This window comes from Plecotus auritus (genome assembly GCF_963455305.1).
Source record: "Plecotus auritus genome assembly, chromosome: 4".
Taxonomy (NCBI): domain Eukaryota; kingdom Metazoa; phylum Chordata; class Mammalia; order Chiroptera; family Vespertilionidae; genus Plecotus; species Plecotus auritus.
Window position 1 is genome coordinate 130,909,990 of NC_137775.1, and position 22,571 is coordinate 130,932,560.

Consider the following 22,571-nt stretch of genomic DNA (forward strand, 5'->3'; position numbering starts at 1 on the left):
AAAATAGAAAAGGCAAAGAAAAGATAAACAAGATAACAGTTTGCTGGGCAATAGAGAAGCTGAAAGAAATGGTGGTAAGAGTGAAACTGAGGTAAATCCTGAAGAAGGTCGGGAAAGTTTACAATAAATGCTGAAAGGGAGAGAGTAGCTGCAGGAACTGAGTGTTTGGGTGGTGGGATTCTGGTCTGCCCCCAGGAAGGGGTCGTCATAGGGTCTCTAAAGGGGGCAGACAGGATCCCAGTTAGACAGTGATGAAATAGGGATAAACATGTTTTCAATGAAGAATTCTAATCTACATCCAGAAACACATTCCTACTGTGCATTTACTCATTGTGGTTAAGCTGAATAAGAAAGTATGACATGTTGTTTCTTTTTCTCCTCAGAAGGTGGATTTTTCCTGCAACCAAATTTCTATAATGGGTGATTTGTCGGCATACCAGGCTCTCACTAAACTAATTCTGGATAGTATCCTTTGCTAAGTAAAGGGGAAAATTTGGTTAATAGAGGCATTGGTGAGCATGTGCCCGATGGCATGGAACAGTACCGGATAAGCAGTTTACTGAATAACAGAGGACTAATCATCACAACATGGGAAAGATGCTTTATTTACAAAGGATTAAGGCTGCAAATCAAAGCTTGCCAAGAGCATTTTCTACCTGAAAAGTTAAGTTCTGATTAACGGAGGCTTATTTTTAATGCAAGAACCAGATAGGAAGTTCTGTTTTAACTGACTCCTTTTCAAATTTACTTAAACTTGCACCCTATTTCATATAAATTCAGTATCTGAAAATCCAGATACGGCCCTATGGAAAATTAGTGACTATTTCACAAAAGAACTCATACTGAGTTTCCTTTACACAGCGGGCCTCTGCTGTGTTTTAGATATGCCCACGTGAAAAAAAAAAAAAAAACCACTTCTGATCTGCGACCAACTTCGGGAACAGGGCTGCTGCATGGCTCAGGTTCCGCGCAGGTGGAGCGCCTACGCTAAAGCGCATGCTCCAGCCGGAGCCGCAGGGAGTCACTGGGGACCTGTGAGTTTAATGAGCTTGAGCCTCCTCTTCACACCACAGGCTGATGTCCTCTAGGTGACCAGGCAGCAGGCCTCTCTCTCAGTAAGTGTCTGCCTGGCCCGGTTCTCAGGGCAGAGTGGAGAGTGAATGGACTGCCCCAGGGCGCCTGGTTCAGGGATGTCGCAGCAGCCAGAACACATTACACTTGTAATGAGGCCGAGAGGTGGGGAGAATGGAAGGGATGCTTCCTTGAAGACATATTTTGTAGGATAAAACCTTTCTTCACCTTTGATGGAACGCTTTGAGCATAGTGCCACACCCTTTAGCACTTTTGTGCGAAAATGAGCAATTAGTGGACAAAATTTAAGAAATGTAAGAAATGCCAAGGGTTGGGGGAACATGTAGATCAAAAGGATCTCTTTTTAGGTTGCTTATGAGTGTGAAATTGGTTAACCACTTTGGAAAACAATTTTATACCATCGTGTAAAGTTGAACATCCAAATTCCCTACAACCTCATATTTTCATTCCTACATATGAAAATGTAGCATGCATGTACCTAGAGGCTTGTATAAGAATTAACATGTTCATTGCAGCATTGCTTATAGCAGCAAAATATTGAAGCAGGCCAGATGTTCATGGATAAGAGAAAGCATAGATTATGGTGTACTTACACAATACATATTATACAGTAGCAAAAATGAATGAAATATATTTCCATGTAGAAATAGGAGAGATCTAAATATAGTTTAGGTATAAAACCAATGGGAAAAGGAAGAGGAAATAGACCATTCAGCAGAGTGGTTATCTCCGAGAGGGGGACCCCTGGATGGGACAGGAGAGATGTGCAGAGACGGATGTGTCAGTTATTGCTAATGTCCTACCTCTCGGGTTGGGGGTGGGATGATGGTGATGGCGGTGGTTTCAAGAGTGTCCCTTACTTTTTTTTAATTTATTTTATTTTATTAATTTCTTTATTGATTAAGGTATCACATATTTGTCCTCATCCCCCCATTCCCATCCCAGACCCCTTCCCACGCATGCCCCCACACCCCTGTTGTCCGTGACCACTGGTTAGGCTTATATGCATGCATACAAGTCCTTTGGTTGATCTCTCTCCCTTATCCCCACCCTCCCCTACCTTCCCTCTGAGGTTTGACAGTCTGATCAATGCTTCCCTGTCTCTGGGTCTGTTTTTGTTAATCAGATTATGTTGTTCATCATTTCCCCTAGATGAGTGAGATCATGTGATACTAGAAATACACTTATAAGAACCGAAAATGAGACAAGCAATAATGGTTATGCTGAGAGGCAAATGAATCAGTCTGTAGTGAGTTTCTTTCTGGGCCAACAGTTCTTTTGAGTCCCAATTTCAATGTCAAACAGTTCCTTATGTGTACATGTCAGCAATGATATTTCAGTTCTGGATGGTGGACAAATGGTGGTAATGCAGGTCCGACCCTCTCTGGTGCGGTCCTGGGCAACCTGCAGCAACGCACAGCTGCTGACTGCTAGTATGGCAAGGTGTTGTCAGCATCTTCCATCTCTGGACTGTTTCTCTTCTGTCTTCATGGCTGGAGCAGTCCTGTCAATTCCTCTCTGTTGGAGGAATCCACATGGTCTTGGAGTTGTTTTCTGAAAATATACAAACATATTCTCGACCAAAAGTTAATAAAGGAATCTTTTCTATAAATTTGACTTGGGATCCTTTTTCATTTTTTGCCCAAACTATTTTCCTTTGGCTTGTTTTGACACCATGTGTGTTTTTCATGGGTGTCTTGCTGTTAGCATTACAAATGAAAATTAATTTTCTAGATGTAATTTACTTACAGGATATTTTTCCTTACATGATATTCTTCTACTATCCCCCCTTTTTTGATTTAAATATTAAGAGGCTTTTGAAATTTTATAATGTAGTCTTGATAGCTTTTAAATTTTAATTTTTTGCACTAAAATATGACTGCTTTAGGTTCATTACATGTTACACAATTTTACCATGAGATGAACTACCAATAAAAATTTTAGTTAACACTTTAGGAACAACTTTTTGTCTGGTACCATTAATTTTTCTAGAATATTCGCTTATTTCACTTAGCCAATTTAAATTAGTCTGAGAACTTGACTACTATTTTACTGTCAAATTTAATACTCTAACAACAATCTTATTTTACCCTGTAAATATTAGTGGAAAGGATTATTTGCCTTCTTGAGTAGCCCCTGAGCATTCCTGGTGCTAGGCTGGATTTAGATATCAAAAACCCACTTCCCCACACCATGGGTACAAGACAACTCAAACAAGTCTTGTTGCAGTGAGAGGGCAGCTGCTGTCGGCCAAGTCTCTGTCTGTTACCTGGGTCCCGATTTGAGCTGGGCATGGGAAGTGAAGCAGCCATGGGGGCAGGAGACCTCCCTCAGAAGGGGTGAGAGTTCAGGCCCCTGCAAAGTTGGGGGGGTGAGTGTCTGTGCCCCACCTCTGTTGACCCTCAAGTTCTCTCCTGATGGCCCCTCTGTGACTGTGCCTGTCTTAGGTTGTTCCTTCCCTGAGGAATCTTACCCATCTCTGGCTAACCAGCCATCCTCTGGGGCCAAGCAGGGTGATGTGAGGTTCAGTTCTGTCTCCTTGGTAGCCTATGCCCTCGTGGCCTCCACGCCCAGCACCTGCCTTGGGATCCCCTGGTCTGCTGGCGGGGCCCCGGCACTAATCACATATCTTGGGGGACCCAGGTTTCTTCTCCAGGGAGGGCCCAGCTCACCCCACTGGGTGAGAGACAGATCCATGGTACCAGCCACCACGAGGCTTCAACCTCAGCATGAACAGAAAGCACAGGCAACAGCTGTGGGCAATTGGATTGTGAGAAGAGGGTCCCTCTTGGCCAAAGGGGCAAGAGGGGCCAATATGGAATGCTCTGGTGCCTTCCCAGGGGGCCCTCTACACAGTGGAAGGGATTAAATCCTTTCATGTCCTTTTTAAATTGCTGCCAGACATTCAAAGAATTAGTTTGTAAGTTTGTTTGGGATAATTGTACATTATGCTGTTGTAATTCTAAAATATCAAGAGATCTGTTACCTTCATCTCCAAGCACCAAAAAGATGATTATTTATTGATTCTCAAGGGTGCGAGGTACTATTATAGGTAATGGGGGTAATACAAATCTGGGAAAAATTATAATGACATTGTAGAATAATATCATGTAAGGTTATTCTTTGCTCTAGGCCATGGCAATTCCATTTCAAACTGGTTGTCAATTTCTTTTTGTATAGACAAGGTCTTAGTTACATTTTCTGCACCTCTCTCAGGAGCAAGTGGTGATAGTCCCTTCCTTTGGTGTCCACGCAAGCCAGAAACCTCTCTTTAATTTTACACACAAAGGAGCAGTGGTTTGATTTTGTGTCATACAAAAGGGAAGCTGGGTGGCGACCCCTGTGTAATTATGCTTCCTTGCCCCACCCATGGTCCTCCTGGATGACCAAGGTGTTTGGTATTATTGGTGACTACATTAGGCGGGGGATCAGCCCACGTAAGGGTTCTTACCATGAAGGGTCAGGAACATAAGTCCAAAATACTTCCCCATTTTCCCCAGGTAATATTACCATATAGCTGATGACTGCTAGCATGGCAAGAAAGACATTCTCAGGCGTACTTGGGGTTCTGGTTACCTCACAATTTCTTTTCTATTTTTTTATTTTTATTTTTATTTTATTTTTATTATTATTTTTTACATATGTGTCCTTATTCCCCTATTACCCCCCACCCGCCACTCATGCCCCACACCCCTGTTGTCTGTGTCCATTGATTAGGCTCATATGCATGCACACAAGTCCCTTGGTTTATCTCTTCCCCATTTCCCCTCCTTCCCTGAGCTTTGAGGTTCTGATCGACATTTCTCAGTCTCTGGATCTGTTCTTGTTAATCAGTCTATGCCGTTCATTATTCCACAAATGAGTGAGATCATGTGATATTTATCTTTCTCTGCCTGGCTTATTTCACTTAGCATAATGCTCTCCATCTCCATCCATGTTGTTGCAAATGGTAGGAACTCCTTTTTTACTGCAGCGTAGTATTCCATTGGGTAGATGTGCCACAGTTTTTTAATCCACTCATCTGCTGATGGGCATTTAGGCTGTTTCCAAATCTTAGTTATGGTGAATTGTAGGGGTGCATATATCCTTTCTGATTCGTGTTTCTAGTTTCTTAGGATATATTCCCAGAAGTGGGATCACTGGGTCAAATGGGAGTTCCATTTTTAGTTTTTTGAGGAAACTCCATACTGTTCTCCACAGTGGCTGCACCAGTCTGCACTCCCACCAGCAGTGCAAAAGAGTTCCTTTTTCTCTGCATCCTCGCCAACACTTGTCGTTTGTTGATTTGTTGATGATAGCCATTCTGACAGGTGTAAGATGGTACCGCATTGTTGTTTTGATTTGCATCTCTCTGATGATTAGTGACTTTGAGCAGGTTTTCATATGTCTCTTGGCCTTCCTTCTGTCTTCTTTTGAAAAGTGTCTATTTAGATCAATTGCCCATTTTTTGATTGGGTTGTTTATCTTCTTTTTGTTAAATTGTATGAGTTCTCTGTAAATGTTGGAGATTAAACCCTTATTGTTGATATCATTGGCAAATATGTTCTCCCATGTATTGGGCTTTCTTGTTGTTTTATTGATGGTTTCCTTTGCTGTGCAAAAGCTTTTTATTTTGATGTAGTCCCATTTGTTTATTTTCTCTTTAGTTTCCATTGCCCTAGGAGCAGTATCAGTGAAGAAGTTCCTTCGGCATATGTCTGAGATTTTTCTGCCTGTGGATTCCTCTAGTATTTTTATGGTTTCCCATCTTATGTTTAAGTCCTTTATCCATTTTGAGTTTATTTTTGTGTATGGTGTAAGTTGGTGATCTAGCTTCATTTTTTTGCATGTATCTGTCCAATTTTCCCAACACCATTTGTTGAAGAGACTGTCTTGACTCCATTGTATGTTCATGCCTTTTTTGTCAAATATTAATTGGGCATAGTGGTTTGGGTCAATTTCTGGGTTCTCTGTTCTATTCCATTGATCTATATGTCTGTTCTTGTGCCAGTACCAGGCTGTTTTAAGAACAGTGGTTTTGTAATACAGCTTGAAATCTGGTATTGAGATCCCACCTACTTTGTTCTTCTTTCTCAGGATTGCTGCAGTTATTCGGGGTCTTTTTTTATTCCAGATGAATTTTTGGAGAGTTCATTCTAGATCTGTGAAATATGCCATTGGTATTTTAATGGGAAGTGAATTGAATTTATAGATTGCTTTGGGTAGTATGGACATTTTGATGATGTTGATTCTACCAATCCATGAACATGGTATGTTCTTCCATCTGTTTACGTCTTCCTCTATCTCCTCTATCTCTTTTTTCAGTGTCCTGTAGTTTTCCACGTATAGGTCTTTTACCTCCTTAGTTAAGTTTATTCCAGTATCTTAATTTTTTTTGGTGCAATGGTAAATGGGATTGCTTTTTTAGTCTCTCTTTCTGTAAGTTCATTACTGGTGTATAGAAATGCCATAGATTTCTTGGCATTAATTTTGTATCCTGCTACATTGCCAAATTCATTTATGAAGTCTGTTAGTTTTTTGATGGAGTCTTTAGGGTTTTCTATGTACAGTATCATGTCATCTGCGAATAAGGACAGTTTTACTTCTTCTTTTCCAATTTGGATGCCTTTTATTTCTTCTTCTTGTCTGATCGCAATGGCTAGTACTTCCAGCACTATGTTGAACAGGAGTGGTGAGAGTGGACATCCCTGTCCTGTTCCTGTTCTTAGGGGAAATGGTTTTAGTTTTTGCCCATTGAGTATGATGTTGGCTGTAGGTTTGTCATATATGGCTTTTATTATGTTGAGGTATGATCCTTCTATTCCCACCTTGCTGAGAGTTTTTATCAAGAAAGGGTGTTGGATTTTGTCAAATGCTTTTTATGCATCAGTTGATATGACTATATGATTTTTATCTCTCAATTTGTTTATGTGATGTATCACGTTTATTGATTTGCGAATATTGTACCATCCTTGCATTCCTGGGATAAATCCTACTTGGTCATGGTGTATGATCTTTCTGATGTACTGCTGGATTCTATTTCCTAGGATTTTGTTGAGGATTTTGGCGTCTATGTTCATGAGGGATATTGGCCTGTAATTCTCTTTCATTGTGTTGTCTTTATCTGGTTTTGGTATTAGGGTGATGCTGGCTTCATAGAAGGAGCTTGGAAGTGTTCCTTCCTCTTGAATTTTCTGGAATAGGCTGAGGAGGATAGGTTTTAGTTCTTCCTTGAATGTTTGGTAAAACTCCCCTGTGAAGCCGTCGGGCCCCGGGCTTTTGTTTGCTGGAAGCTTTTTGATGACTTCTTCAATTTCTTCCATAGTTATTGGCCTATTGAGATTTTTAGAATCTTCCTAAGTTTTGGAAGGTTGTATTTTTCTAGGAATATGTCCATTTCCTCCAGGTTGTCTAGTTTGTTAGAATAGAGTTGTTCATAGTATTTTTTTTAACAATCCTTTGTATTTCTGAGGTTGTTATTTCACCTCTTTCATTTCTGATTTTGTTTATTTGGGTCCTCTCTCTTTGCTTCTTGGTGAGCCTGGCTAGAGGTTCATCAATCTTGTTTATCCTTTTGAAGAACCAGCTCTTAGTTTCATTGATCTTTTGTATCGTATTTTTGGTCTCTATGTCATTCATTTCTGCCCTGATCTTTATTATTTCCGTCCTTCTGCTCACTGTGGGCTTTTCTTGTTGCTCTCTTTCTAATTCTTTGAGTTGTTGAGTTAGATGATTTATTACCATTTTTTCTTGTTTTTTTGAGGTAGGCCTGTAGAGCTATAAACTTCCCTCTCAGGACTGCTTTCATTGTGTCCCATAGGATTTGCAATGTTGTGTTTTTATTGTCATTTGTCTCCAGGATGTTTTTAATTTCTTCTTCGATCTCTTTGATAACCCAATCGTTGTTTAGTAGCATGCTATTCAGCTTCCAAGTGTTTGAATTTTTTGGAATGTTTTTATTGTAGTTTATTTCTAATATTATACCATTGTAGTCTGAGAAAATGCTTGATATGATTTCAGTATTTTTGAATTTGGGGAGACTTTGCTTGTAACCCAATATGTGGTCTATTTTTGAAAATGTCCCATGTGCACTTGAGAAGAATGTATATTCTGTAGCTTTGGGGTGAAATGCTCTGAAGATGTCAATTAGGTCCATCTGATCTAGTGTGTCATTTAGAATTGCTGTTTCTTTGCTGTTTTTTTGCCTAGAGGATTTATCCAGTGATGTCAGTGGTGTATCAAAGTCTCCTACTATGATGGTATTGTTGTCGATCTCTCCTTTGATACCTTCCAAGCGATTTTTTATGTATTTGGGTGCTCCTGCATTGGGTGCATATATGTTTACCAGAGTTATATCTTGTTGAATTGCTCCCTTTAGTATTATGTAGTGGCCTTCTTTATCTCTTATTATGGCCTTTATTTTGAGATCTATTTTATCAGATATAAGTATCGCAACCCCAGCTTTTTTCTCATTTCCATTTGCCTGAAAAATGTTTTTCCATCCCTCAGTCTGTGTGAATCCTTTGCTCTGAGGCGGGTCTCTTGTAGACAGCAAATATATGGGTCATGTTTTCTTATCCATTCAGCTACCCTATGTCTTTTGATTGGTGCATTTAATCCATTTACATTAAATGTTATTATTGACAAGTACATGTTTGTTGTCATATTCTTCCTTAGTGTTTGTGTTTCTTCTTGCCTTTCTCTTCCTTCTTTTTATAGCAGTCCCTTTAGCATTTCTTGCATTGCTGGCTTGGTAGTGATAAACTCTCTTAGCCCGTTTTTGTCTGTGAAGCTCCTGATTCCACCTTCAATTTTGAATGATAGCCTTGCTGGGTATAGTATTCTTGGATTCAGTCCCTTGCTTTGCATCACTTTGTATATTTCATTCCATTCCCTTCTGGCCTGGTGTGTTTCTGTTGAGAAATTAATTGATATTCTGATAGGAGATCCCTTGTAACTTTCTGTCTCTCTCTGGCAGCCTTTAAGATTCTTACTTTGTCGTTGGTGTTCGCCAATCTAATTATGATGTATCTTGGTGTTGGTCTTTTGGGGTTCAACTTGTTTGGGACTCTATGTACTTCTTGGACTTGCATAGTTTTTTTCTTGCCAATATTAGGGAAGTTTTCTGTCATTATTTCTTCAAACAGGTTTTCTATTCCTTGCTTCTCTTCCTCTCCTTCTGGTATCCCTATTAAGCGAATGTCGTTTCATTTTGTGTTGTCCCAAAGGCTCTCCTCTTGCTTTTTAAGTCTTCTTTCCAGTTGCTGCTGTGTTTGTGTGTTTTTTCCTACCTTGTCTTCTAATTTGCTGATGTGGTCCTCAGCCTCTTCTAGTCTACTGTTTAGGCCTTCCATTGTGTTCTTTATTGCAGCTATGTCGTTCTTCATCTCCTCTTGGTTTCTTTTCATGTTGGTGACATTCTCATTCTGCTCCTTATAGTTCTCATTGAGTTGTGTGTATTTGTCATTGAGTTGTGTGTATTTGTCATCCATCCATTTAAACATCCTTATAACCATTACTCTGAATTCTATCTCTGAAAAGCTGCTAGCCTCGAATTCATTTAACTCCCTTTCTGGTGGTTCCTCCTTTTCTTTCCTTTGGGGATTGCTTTTTTGTCTTCCCATGTTTTCCTACAATGTTTTAATTGTAGATCCAATTGCTTTGCTACCCAGGTTCTTTTGGGGATGGTGCTACTGGCGTAATCTCTCAGTTCTTCTGGGCTTGTTAATCTAGTGTAGCTCCCTTCTTAAGCTATTTGGGTTCTCTTGATGTAGGCCTGCAAGCTTGAGAGGCACAACTGCGGTGTCTAGAATTCAGCTGCCGTGGAGGAGAGTGTCCCAATTTTTGCTGTCTTGCACCCTTAATTGAAATCACGCGTGCCCGACAGGGACTCACAGTGGCATCCAGGAACCGTCTGTTGGGGTGATGGGGCTCAGGAGGCCTACTCTCTAGAAAGGCGTGACTGTGATGCCCAGAGTTCTGCAGTATTGGAGTGGGCAGACCCAGCTTTTGCTGTTGTACCTGTGGTGGATAGGCGCTTACTCCCAGTGGCGGCTCACAGGAGCACCCATGGTACGTCTGCCAGCAAGGCACGCTGAAGGACTCTGAAAGGCCCTGGCAGTGTAGCCACGCAATTGAGGTGCCTGTGGGCCAGTCTCCAGGATGAGTCAATTCAAAACTTCTACTGCTGGGGGGGAGTACACCCCCGCTTGTTCAAAATCGCACCCAGGGAGAGCTTACAGTGGCTCCCACTAGCACCCTGTGGGTAGTGGGCTCAGGGTGCCTGCCTGTTGGAACTTCGCCTCTGTGGAGGTGTGCTTGCCAGGTGCAGAGTTCTGATGCACTCTGAGGGGTCCTGGCACCACGGTTGAGCTGCTGGGGTGAATGTGGGCAGTTATCCAGGAAGAGGGAATTCAGAATTTCTACTGCGGGGCTGCGTGCCCTTGTCTGTGCAGAATCACACCCTCAGGGGCTCTCAGCAGCTCCCAAGCGCTGCCTAAGGAGTGGAGTGCCCTGTGCAGCTGGAAACGCGTGAATCCGGCTGGAAACACGCGAATCTGGAGTGGAGTGCCCTGGCTGCCTGCGGCTGGATACTCACGAATCCAGAGTTCTGCCGCTGGCGAGGGGGAGGTTGCACTTACTGCTGCCGAGCGGTGCACCTTTGGAGGTGGAGGTCCCAGGGTCTGCGGGTCTGCAGCTGTGGTAGCAGGATTTTGGCTGGAGTGGCTGCTGGGTTGCGGGGCAGTTCCAAGGCCTGTCTGATTGGTGGTGTTGATGAGTTCCTGAAAAAGGCCGTTCTTCCCTTCAAGATGGCGTGGGCTCCGTGCTGGAGTCCCACCTTCCGGGGAGTGCCCGCAGCGGTGGTAGTCTCTCCTTGTCAAGGAGAGCCTGTCTGCCAGCCCCTGCTGTTCCTGCGAGATTTAACTTTCCCTCACTCACTCACACACACACACACACACACACACACACACCACGCACATCCACACACTCTCCTATCATACCTTCACTCACTCACTTCCTCTCCCTCACCTCCGTCCTGCCAGCCGCCATCTTTTCTTCCCCTCCCTTACATTTTTTAAAAGTAAATAAAAAGCAGGCGATATACGGGCCAATGGTGTACCTATGTCAATTAGCAAATTTTAAAGCCTGAAAATTAAAAATTAATGTCTTTGAAAATCATTATTTACCAACCTTCAAACGTCTACTGAGTCAGTTTGCTAAACACATTGCTGGTCCCTGTCCCCAGAGCTTCTTTCTGAGTAGGTCTGGGGTGGCCCCTGAGAGTTCAGGTTTCTAAAGTTCCTAGGTCATTCTGGTATTGCTGGTCTGAGACCGTACTCTGAGAAGCTCAGCTCTAAACTAACCCACCCTCTCTGGTCTACCTTGCAAGGCATGCTTTCCTAATCGGATGGCTTTAGAAATCTGACTGCTATCATTTTTATGCTTTTTATATTTGCTCAAGCTTTCCTTAGTGGGCACATATGACTTTTCTAGTTGAGGGGGGGAAGTACGCTTTTGTTTAAAGTAAAGTTAAATAGAAAATGTAATTATCAATATAACAAACAAAACATTTATTTAAAAACAACTTAATTAATAAAGCTAGTACTACTAATAATGTAATTCTGGTAGATCATATTAATACCTCAGAATAAATTAACTATAAGATAACAACTTTGTAGTTTATCATGCTGTTTTATCCTTTCATACGTGGATAATTGGTGATTAATTGATAATAATTTTAAATTGCAAGATGATAAACTTTGCCAAGTGTACATAAATTTATTATTCTTGAGAAAGGAGAGCAGTTTATTCTTTACCTATAAATCTTGACTGGCTGTTCATTGTAATTTACAATTATAGGATTACGAAATTTAAAAATGATTCGTAGAATTTTAAAATCGAGACAGGATTTTAGAAACCATCCAGTACTAACCATTATTTTATGGAGGAGGAGCCTGCAACTCAGGGAGATTCAGCAAACTGTCCAAGATTATTTGGAAAATGGTTGAACTGAGTGTAGTCTTCTGAATTCCATTGTTTTGCCCATGTTGCAACTCATTGAGTAATTACTGCTGTTATCACCTCTCCATTCACAGTGTGTGCGTGTTTCATTCCTTAGAGAGTGTCACTCCCATGGGGAAGAACGTGTTGCCCTGGCAAGGTGATATAGACCTCTCAGGGCTGGTTTTGCTTAAAGCCATCACTGCAGCTCTCCCCACTAAGAGGAGCGTGATGGATTTCCAATATGTCTAGTAACGGTTTTCTACCCACCCGGACCATATATTTTGATCACAGACACATGAATAAGAGCGAATACTGACTAGTGAGTAATTCATGTCAAGTGCTGTGAACTGCTGACAGCATCGCCCAAATGTAAAATAAATGGCTTGGCTTTTCCTGCTGCAGAGTTCTGCCTGTGCGCCCCTGGCTCTTCTGCTCCGTTTCCTCCGGGATCTAAAATTCCGCTGCTAAAGATTTATTCACAGAATGAAGTGCTTTAGAGCTGGAATACAGTTTGATAATTTGGGGTTCTGTGAGTCTTTCTTCTGATTGTGGCCTTTTAAAATGAAAATATGCCCAAGAGGATTAACCCAGTAAGCTAATCTACACTAATAAAGGATAGACATGCTAATTGACCATACCTTCACGATGCCCACCAGCCAATCAGGAGTGAGTATGCAAATTAATCCAACAAAGATGGCGGGCTAATTTGCATATGCAGGCGCTGAGCGGCTGGGGGTGGGGCAGGATGCTTGCATCATTGCCATGGCAACGATGCAGGCGTTCCGCACCACCCCAGCCACTTGGGGCCTCTGGGCAGCGTGGGAAGGCGGAAAGGCGGCTCCGGCCAGAGTGAAGGTGGTACCGACAGCCAGGGGAAGGAAGGCCCATTCTTGCATGAATCTTCGTGCATCGGGCCTCTAGTTCATTATAATAGCTTAGTGACTTATCAATGATATTTCTTCTTACACAAAAGTTCCAAAACCTATGAAAGAACATGAAAAAATAATGTTAGAAGAAGGGCAGGTAAAGGTTCCTAAAATAAGAAACTGGGCAATTGGGGAGATAAAGGAATTCCTGAAAGCAGGCTGTGAACTCAGCGCTGAATGGACCACATTGACTGTTGGACCAGCCTGCACATTGACCGTTATCATTGCTGGCAGTCACACACGAGGTGACTATGGGGTCACTGGGCAGGAAAGCTGCTGAGCCACTGTAAAAACGTGCTTCTTCCTGCCCAGCTGGTGTGGCTCAGTGATTGAGCGTCAACTCATGAATATGCCTGGGTTGCGAGTTCAATCCACAGTGAAGGGCGTGCAGGAGACAGCCAATCCATGCTTCTCTCATTGATGTTTCTACCTCTCTAACTCTCTCCCTTCCTCTCTCTCTAAAGTCAATAAAAATATATTTTTTTAAATGCCCCTTACCCCCAAACATTGTTAATTTATAGTGCCTGAAATTCCTGGAAATCTAAAGGAAAATGAAGAGTTGGGGACTGTTTTTCTGAAATGAACATATTTCTCGATAGAGTTGTTCAGTCAGTTCCTCACCCTCAGCCCCAGTGCTGGGAGTGAGGGTGGCAGCGGCTGCAGAGCCCAGGGTTACCACTGAAGTGATGCATCTGCATTGCTCCTGCCTTTGGCCCTTACAGTACTGATTTCATGCAGCAAGCCTTGCTGCCCTCGTCAGCTGGGTGTACCAAGGGACCTGTGCTTAACCTCTAGTGCCTTGGAAAATTACTGTGTACACAGTAAACAAGCTTTCCTTTTCAATTCCCATGATCTCTTCCTCGTTTCAGGATTCCTATTTTCTAGTGTTCTCATCCTTGCCTGCTTCCCAAGGGAACGTGTCCTGGCTCAGCTACCCACAAGCACGTGTTGTACGTACCCTTTGTCGTAATTTAGGGTATCTTCATTTTGGTGGGAGGACAGCTACCAGGACACTAGTGCTCCTGAAATAGGCCCAAAGGACTAGTGCTCCCTCTGCTAAACTGAGACAGATGGTCATCTGATGGTTTTCTTGCCCAAAGATTGCCTACTCCAAAGATACTTTATTTCATCAGGCTGTGTGAGAGTTTAATTTCCCATGTCCTACATTTCACATCCTTTGTTACAACCCTTATCTGCAAAGCTCTGGTCTTTGGTTTAGTAATAGAAGAATTGCTTAAATAGCTAAAGAAAATGGGAGCTGAAAGGAGCATAGCCATAGCATTGGGGAGCTTTGAGGTCTCTGTGCAGGAAGCTGTATGCAAGGAGATTTGAAAATGCATATTGACGACAAGCAGAACTATGTTTTCACCCAACAATTGAATGTGAATGAAACCGGTGAAGAAAATCTAGGAATTTCTGGTTTATCTGGCAACATTTTCTCGCCGTTGCTTCTAGTTTCCTAATTTTCCTCTTTCTGCAGCCTAGTTCTTTTCAGAATCAGTCCTGGCCTTGAATCTTCCATTCATGCTGTTGGCCAAGTGGGAGAGGATTGGACTCCTTGGCCTCACTTGCTCGTAATTCAGGAATGATAGCATGCCCTACAATTGCTAAGTGTTTTATGGTTTGTGCAACTCATTCACACCCAGTTTCTAGTTTTTTTCTGATGATCTAACTTCTGGGCTTTGGGGCAATCTGGCGTTCTCTTCACTTTGCAAATGAAACATCTGAGCAGAAAGAAGTCACATAACTCAAGTAGTGGAGTTACCATAACTACAAAATATTATGAGGCAAAATACATGTTTTTGTGATGCTCACAAACCCTTCCTGCCCCTTTAAAAAAATTAATTCCATGATTGTTGATTCTGTGACTCATGGAAGGAGGTAGCTGGGGGTTAGAAATTGAACAGAAAAGGCTTCAAGGAAGCGGTGATTTGTCTAGAGTGGACTCCAAGAAGGGAAATTGCTGTGACTTATTTACTGCCAAATCATCTCCAAGGTGGCTGCATCATAATGAACCTTCTCACTCAGTACTATGAAAGTATCTGTTTTTTAGAACCTTTACACCCTTTAAAACTTTCATATGTTTGCTACGCTGGTGGGTGAAGAATGGCATCTTGTCTTAATTTGTATTCTCTGACTTCAGGTGAAGTGTCTTTTCACATGTTTATTGGCCACTTGGATTTGCTCTTCTGAAAACTACCTGGGAATAGCCTGAACATATTCTTCGTTCTCAATTGGGTTGTTTTCTCCTTTTTCTCTGTTAGTTTGTGGCGTTTCTTTATGTACTCTAGATAGTAATCTTTTGCCTATTCTATATGTTGTGAATATGTTCTTCCAAACTATCATTTGTACTTACTTATGCAATTAAGAAGTAATAAAAAAGAAATAAGAAAATGAGGTTATCTCCCAAAAAAATACTTAAGATGTTGGTTGAATATGAATGTTTAAAAAAAGGGGGAAAAGTGGGATTTGACATTGAGCCTGAAGAACAGGCAGGGTTTAGAAAGGAGCTGGAAAGCAGAATGAAGAAACAATAACATTGCCAAGCAGTAACGTTATTGGTACCTCCCAGACCCACTGAGAATGTTCACCGGCAGAAGTGGAGAACTCTCATTGGATTGTAATGGGGATGAAATTGACTAACTGGTTTGCTTAAAGTGAAGAGGCCTAAATGCTGGGTGAGGGATTTGGGATTCATCCTATGAGAATTTTTTAATTGAAGTGTAATACCCAGCCAATATTTTGGAAAAAAAAATTAACCTGACTACAGTGTGTGAAGTGACTTGGAGACAGGATGTTGGAGGTACCCATTAGTGCTAAAGCTTAATTAAGTTAGCAGAGGAATGAATGAAAAAGAAGGGAATAATTAAAGAGATGTTTTAAAGTAAAAAAAAGAGCTAGGTTTGGTGATGGATTGCATGCCCTAAAGATTACAAGTGACTGAGAAAATGGTGATGTCTTAGGCTACTTTCAAGGGAAAACTGAACTTTAGTGGGGAAATGGTATCAAATCCAGAAATTTGCCAAAGAGATTAAAGACAGAGAGAGGCAAGAAGACTTGGTGACTTTGAGATGATGGTTTTAGGTGCCTACACGGATGGAACACAGAAGATAGGTTAAAATTTTAGCAATGAATAGAAACTTAGTCAAGGGATTAGGAAATTAAGGCAGAGTTTTGGCTTCATTTTTTTTTAAAGGGAGAAGAGAAAGGGATGTTTCTCTCTTTACCAAGACATTGGCTTTTTCTTCCCACTCATTGGCTACAGATGCCACTCATTTTCCAGGCTGTGACCCTGGTTTTGATGATGAGAAAGCTTGCCACATGTTGCCTCTCTAGGGCTATTCAATTCAGAAGTCCAGCCTGTGGGAAGCACTGGAGTTTCTCATAGAGACCTGTGAGGAGCCAAGGAAAGCACACCACGGAGGAGGCAGCCGTGAGCCTCTCTGAACTTTCTTTCCTCGCCCATTAAGTGAGTCACATGTCAATGCAAATATGACTGTTTCATTTTCACCCTAGCTGGGTGGCTCCGTTGGTTGGAGCATCGTCCCGTACACCACGGGGTGACAGGTTGGATTGCCGGTCAGGGCACATACCTAGGTTTCAGGCTTGATCCCTGGTCAGGGGAACATACGGGAGGCGACCGATTGATGTTTCTCTCTCACCTCATGTGTCTCTCTCTCTCTAAACATCCTCGCACGAGGATTTTTTAAAAAGTTACTTTTAAGTTGTGCTGGTATTAACTTCTATGTGAAAAATATGTTTCAAAAACATGTTCATGCTACATTGACATATAATACTGCTCTGTTTTTGCTATTGCCTGATTTACCAGTGGTTCTTGTTTTCTCTAAAATGTTTTGAACAACATTTTCCTTAAACGTAGTCCTGGTACATAGGCAACGCGATAGAAGAAATCAGCGGGTTAGAGCTGTGCAGCAGCCTGACTCACCTCAGCTTGGCCAAGAACAAGATCACAACCATCAGCGGCCTGGGTGAGCTGCCCATCAAAATCCTCTGTCTGGTGAGTCTGGCAACATTGGGAGTACTAGTTAACATCTTAGTAAAGGCATGATTTAGAATTGTTTATTTTCAGCTTTATAAAGAGAGAATTCCTTAATGGTATGGTATTGTCTTCAGTTGTGTTTATTCTTTGCTGTATCTGTGTGTGTGTGTCCATGAGATATCAATATTTCAGGCTAAAGAAAAATGATTTTCCAATTTGGTATCCAAATTCGATTTTTTTCAAAAGATTGATATTTTGCATTGAGAAAGGCATACTTTTAACAATTACTTAAAAATACGTTTTATAATGTCTTACTGGTAAAAGAACATTTATGCTTATTTAAGCATTATATTTATTGATGTTAACACTCTTGCTTTCAAATGAACCACAAGATGTTCTCTGGGCACTGAAGTTTTGCCGTCTTTTTGTATTAATATATGCTAGTCTCTCCTTCTAACAGCCAGAATTAGTACTGAGAATAGATGAACAGTTCCAATCAGAGAGTGAAAACTTGGCTATTTTTCCCCATAGAGAGTACTCTTCTTTAGCTATAGAACATGTTATGTGACTACGACTCAATGAAAAGGTAATTTACAAAAAATTGGGAGGATCATAATAGTCCCAACTACACAGTATTTATGAAAGAACAGCATTGCTCACTAATTTGGGGGCTGATAATAAAGTTTCCGAATTATCCAGGATTTTTTCTTCTTCCTTCCCTCCTCCCTCCTATTTCTTAACCTTGGATGGCTTTGCTATTCTTTATTATACCTGTCACAAGGTGGGCCTGGAGGATGTTAAACCATGAGGCTGCTAGCTTATTAAATTCCTATGTGAATTTTCCCACAGGAGTGTTGAACTGTTGTTTGAAATGACATGTTTGGTTGTCTGCAGAATTTTGACATATACAATATACTACCCCTGTCTTATTTAACCACCGAGAGCTGATGGATGGCTGTGTGTTAATTTTCTCCCCTAGCTTGGGGATGAAGTGTGTTTTTAAGACCCTTCATTCCTTACAATGAGTCAGGGGAGGATCAAGTACTGGTTCCCAGTACTGAGGATGGGAATGAGGCATGGGGAAATTTAATCATTTCCCCGAGGTTTCATGGTTCCTGCCCACAAATGCATAAATGAAAATGAACTTGATAAGTTGGATTGCAAATTTAAGAATTATAAGAAAAGTCACGTTTTAAAGTTGTAACAATTTGAAGGATTATTGGCAGCATGTGCTGTTCTGTTTGTAGCTTATCCTTTTTTACATCTTTTCTGTATTGGCATTCCCATTAACTTTAAGTGGAGCAATAGAAGGAGATCTGGGTGTGCTTAAAGGAACAAGAATTGAATTCATTATTAAGAATAACAACACATAGCCCTGGCTGGTGTGGCTCAGGTGGTTGGGCATTGTCCCATACGCCAAAAGGCTGCTGGTTAGATTCCTGGTCAGGGCACATGCCTATTTTGCAGGCTCAATCCCCAGGAAGATCATGCAGGAGGTTGCCAGTCGATGTTTCATTCTCACATTAATGTTTCTCTCTTCCTCTCTCTCTCCCTTCCTTTCTCTAGAATTCAATTTTTAAAATCTTGATAAAGAGAATAACAACACGTAGCACTTTCATCCTTAAGTGTTTGTTTCAATAACTAAATAAGTAATCTAAGCTGACAGTTTTGTGCCATCATTAATTTTGCTTAAAGTTTTTGAGAATAGGAAGGTTTTCTTTTCCATATGTTAATAAAATACATAAAGTGAAATGATACACATTTGTTTCAACAGTTTTTAATGCTTTTATTTTTTAAGCTGTGGAGTAAGAAAATCAATTCTTTATTATTGAAAATAATTTATTTTACAATTTAGAGAAAAAAGGACAATTCAGTATACACACCAATAGTTGTCTACCATCAACTGTTGTGATAAATGTAAGGGGGAAATGTGGTTCACTGGTGGGCTGTTGTGGTAGCCACCTCCCTTAGCAAGTCAGGACAATGCATTTCAAATTTTAAACTTTATTTTGTCTTAGTAAGACCATTTGTTGTTTCCCTTCCACATGGGGAGATGAGTATTTCTCATTTCACTTATTTAAGGACATGGCTTCTCTATAAAGGATCCCTTTACCCTGTTAGTCATGACACAACAAGCAAGAGCTGTTTGTGAAGAAACTGGATGTCCACTGTGTGCTCAGCACTGAATAAAGGGTTGGACTGGATGACTTTGAACTCAGAAATTGTGTGATTCTGAATATTTCTCAGCTCTGCTTCCTTTTATGACCACAGGCTATCTAATTGAATTTCTCTATGCCTTATTCTACTCTTTTTGTTGTTGTTAATCTTCACCTGAGGATATTTTTTCCATAGCTTTTCAGAGAGAGTGGAAAGGGGAGAGAGAGAAACATCAATGAGAGAGAGGCACATCGACTGGTTGCCTGCCACACATGCTCCAACCCAGGGTGGAGAGTAAACCTGCAACCCAGGTACGTGCCCTTGACAGGGAATCCAACCTGAGACCCTTCAGTGCCTGGGGCCGATGCTCTAACTACTGAGAACACCATCCAAGGCTCACTACTCTTGTATCTACCACTTTGAAAGCCATCGGAGATGCTGTAAAGAATTATACGGGCATCTTCCACATCTACAGCACGTTAAGATTCTTTGCAAAGAAGTATAGGGTATATAAACTTGATATGTGGGCATATTTTAAGTAGGATATTGAAGTCTTATTTCAATAAGTTAAATTAATATGGACATCATGTTAAGTTTAGTATCACTTTTTTCTTTTCTATTACACTTCCTGAATATTTTTTAACTCTGCACAGTAGGAAACTTGACTTAATTTAGGCAAATGGGGTTATTAGTATTTTTTCCTTCTTCTAATAGAATTTTTCCAACATATGTAAGAATAAATAAAATGGTTTAATGAGACCCCAAGCTTTATAGATCATCAACATTCTATTAACATGTTTTAAAGAACCATAAATTATACTAATGAACACAAATTGTGCTCATTATTGAGGTGAAATCTTAAGAAAAATAGGATTAAAATGAGTTCTTGCTATTAAATATCCCAGAAGAAAATATTATAGATAAGAGAATATTATAATTTAATATTTGTTATCCTCACCTGAGGACATGTTTATTGATTTGAGAGAGAGAGAGAAATATTGATGTGATAGAAACATCAATCAATTTCCTCTCATACATGCCCCAACAGGGAATCGAATCTGAATACTTTTGGTATATGGGATGATACTCCAACCAACTGATCCACCTGGCCAGGGTCATAATTTCATTTTTTAGTTCCTAAGTGCTAATTAAAAGTTTAAAGATGGGCATAACAGCATTAATTGAAACCTCAAAATTGTCTTTAATATGATTCTCAATTTAAATTAAAAGTTTACTTTTACTGTGCATTTTACTACATCTCAACATTAAGGAACCATGGAGTTATGAGTATGTTGGAAAATGTAAAGAAAATTCAAATTAATATTATCATCATAATTTGTTGTTAATGGATACATGAGGGTTGGGAGAGAACAATGTTTGAGTCTTGAATCTTTGTTTTATGCTTATTGTCTGAGAAGATGTTCATGTGTGAATTATTGAAGAACATACTTTAGTTTTCTATTGTTGAATAATAAGCCACCCCGAGTGTAGTGGCATGGAGAAATTTTATTAGCTAACCATTGTGGTAGCCAGCAATTCTACAATCTGAGCAGGGGGCAGCTGGGCGGTTCTTCTGCTGGTCTTCCCTCATGCAGCTGGCAGATTGGCTGGGGTCTGGGCCCAGATGGTATGCTGGAATGGCTGGATTTTCCCTCTGTATTTAATCTCAGGAGCCTCTCCATGTGACCTCTCCTTCCCCATGGGACCGCTCCACAAATTCTCTCCAATAGAGTAGCTAGCATTCTTACGTTACACCACAGGCAGGGCTCCAAGACACAACAGGGGAAGCTGCCAGGCCTTCTTAATCCTTAGGCTTGGAACTGGCCTGCTTCTGCCATGTCCTTTGGTTAGGACAAAGCATAGGTCCAGCCCAGATATGTGAGGCAGGAACCTCACAAGAGCACGAGTAACTGAAGGCTTGTGTCAGACTAGCACAGCCCTCACTCCTTGAAGGGAGTGCATTTAGAATACTGCTGAAAACAAAGTGTATGTGGAAATTACAGTATTCAAGTGATTTATTGTGATGCTGATCAGAGAACTGCATAAATTTCATTTCTAAAGATAAACATGGAGTTATGCTGTCATTAGGCTTTAGGTTATGCAATGTAAAAAGCTGTCCTGCTGATTAGAATATTCATCTTGCTTTAACTTTAGTGAAAATATTATGTTCTGCCCAGCTGGTGTAGCTCAGTGGTTGAGTGATGAACTAGGAGGTCACAATTCAATTCGAGGTCAGGGCACATGCCTGGGTTGCAGGCTTGATCCCCACTAGGGGGCAATGGTGCAGGAGGCAGCTGATTGATGATTCTCATCTTTGATGTTTCTATCTCTACTTCCCTCTCCCTTCCTCTCTCTGAAATCAATAAAAACATATTTAAATTTTAAAAAATACATATTAGCTTCTGAGATTTCTTTGTGGGCTGTGTGTATATGTGTTTAGGGAGGCGAATGATGGAAATGGAAGGTGGGGCAGACAAGAGTGGCTTATTGATTTTAAGAGATTTGGGATAGTATTCAGAATGAAAACTTGTCATTACACCTTTTCCTATAGAGGCCTTTAAGACATTTAGTGTCTCTTAAACATTTTAGAGCCATAACCAGATTGAGAAGATCATGGGTTTGGACCAGCTAAAAGCCCTGAAGATTGTGGACCTATCCCACAATCAGATCAAGAGCCTCCAAGGCTTAGAGAATCACGACTTCCTGGAAGTGATCAACCTAGAGGACAATAAGGTAAGGTTGTGTTTCCCACGTGTTGGCTTCCATGTCGACATTAAGAAGACACAGTAGGACCCGTTATTGGTTGCTCAAGGGCTGTCACCTTAAATGCCAGCTCAGAAATGTCATTCTAGAAAACCTCCTGGAACAGTAGTTGTGGGAGGACTTGAAATCCTATATAATAAAGAGGTAATATGCAAATTGACCATCACTCCAACACACAAGATGGCCGCCCCCATGTGGTCAAAGATGGCCACCCCTATGTGGACACAAGATGGCCACCACAAGATGGCCGGCAGGGGAGGGCAGTTAGGGGCAACCAGGCTGGCAGGGGAGGGCAGTTAGGGCCAATCAGGCCAGCAGGGGAGCAGTTAGGCATCAATCAGGCTGCCAGGCAGGCAGGCGAGCATTTGGGAGCCAGCAGTCCTGGATTATGAGAGGGATGTCCAAATGCCCATTTAGGCCCGATCCCTGGATTGGGCCTAAATGGGTATTTGGACATCCCTCGAGGGGTCCCAGATTAGAGAGGGTACAGGCTGGGCTGAGGGACACCCCCCTCCCCCCCCCCCCGTGCACGAATTTCATGCACCGGGCCTCTAGTAAATAAATAAATACTTATAATTCTTAATTTTTGAAAACTTGATGATCCCTTATTACATGGTTTTAAAGGTCAACTACAACCAAGTGCACATGAC

General features: G+C 41.2%; 1 protein-coding gene across 1 annotated transcript in view; it reads left to right on the forward strand.

The window, feature by feature from the left end:
* The window catches only part of LRGUK (leucine rich repeats and guanylate kinase domain containing), a gene marked incomplete at its 3' end in the record, with an annotated part of 110,887 nt that overhangs the window by 17,331 nt on the left and 70,985 nt on the right, over positions 1-22,571 (forward strand). The window contains exons 5-7 of the mRNA XM_080665161.1: positions 384-465; positions 16,895-17,019; positions 21,748-21,891. Coding sequence (XP_080521287.1) covers positions 384-465; positions 16,895-17,019; positions 21,748-21,891 — 351 coding nt within the window. The remainder of the gene's footprint in view (positions 1-383; positions 466-16,894; positions 17,020-21,747; positions 21,892-22,571) is intronic.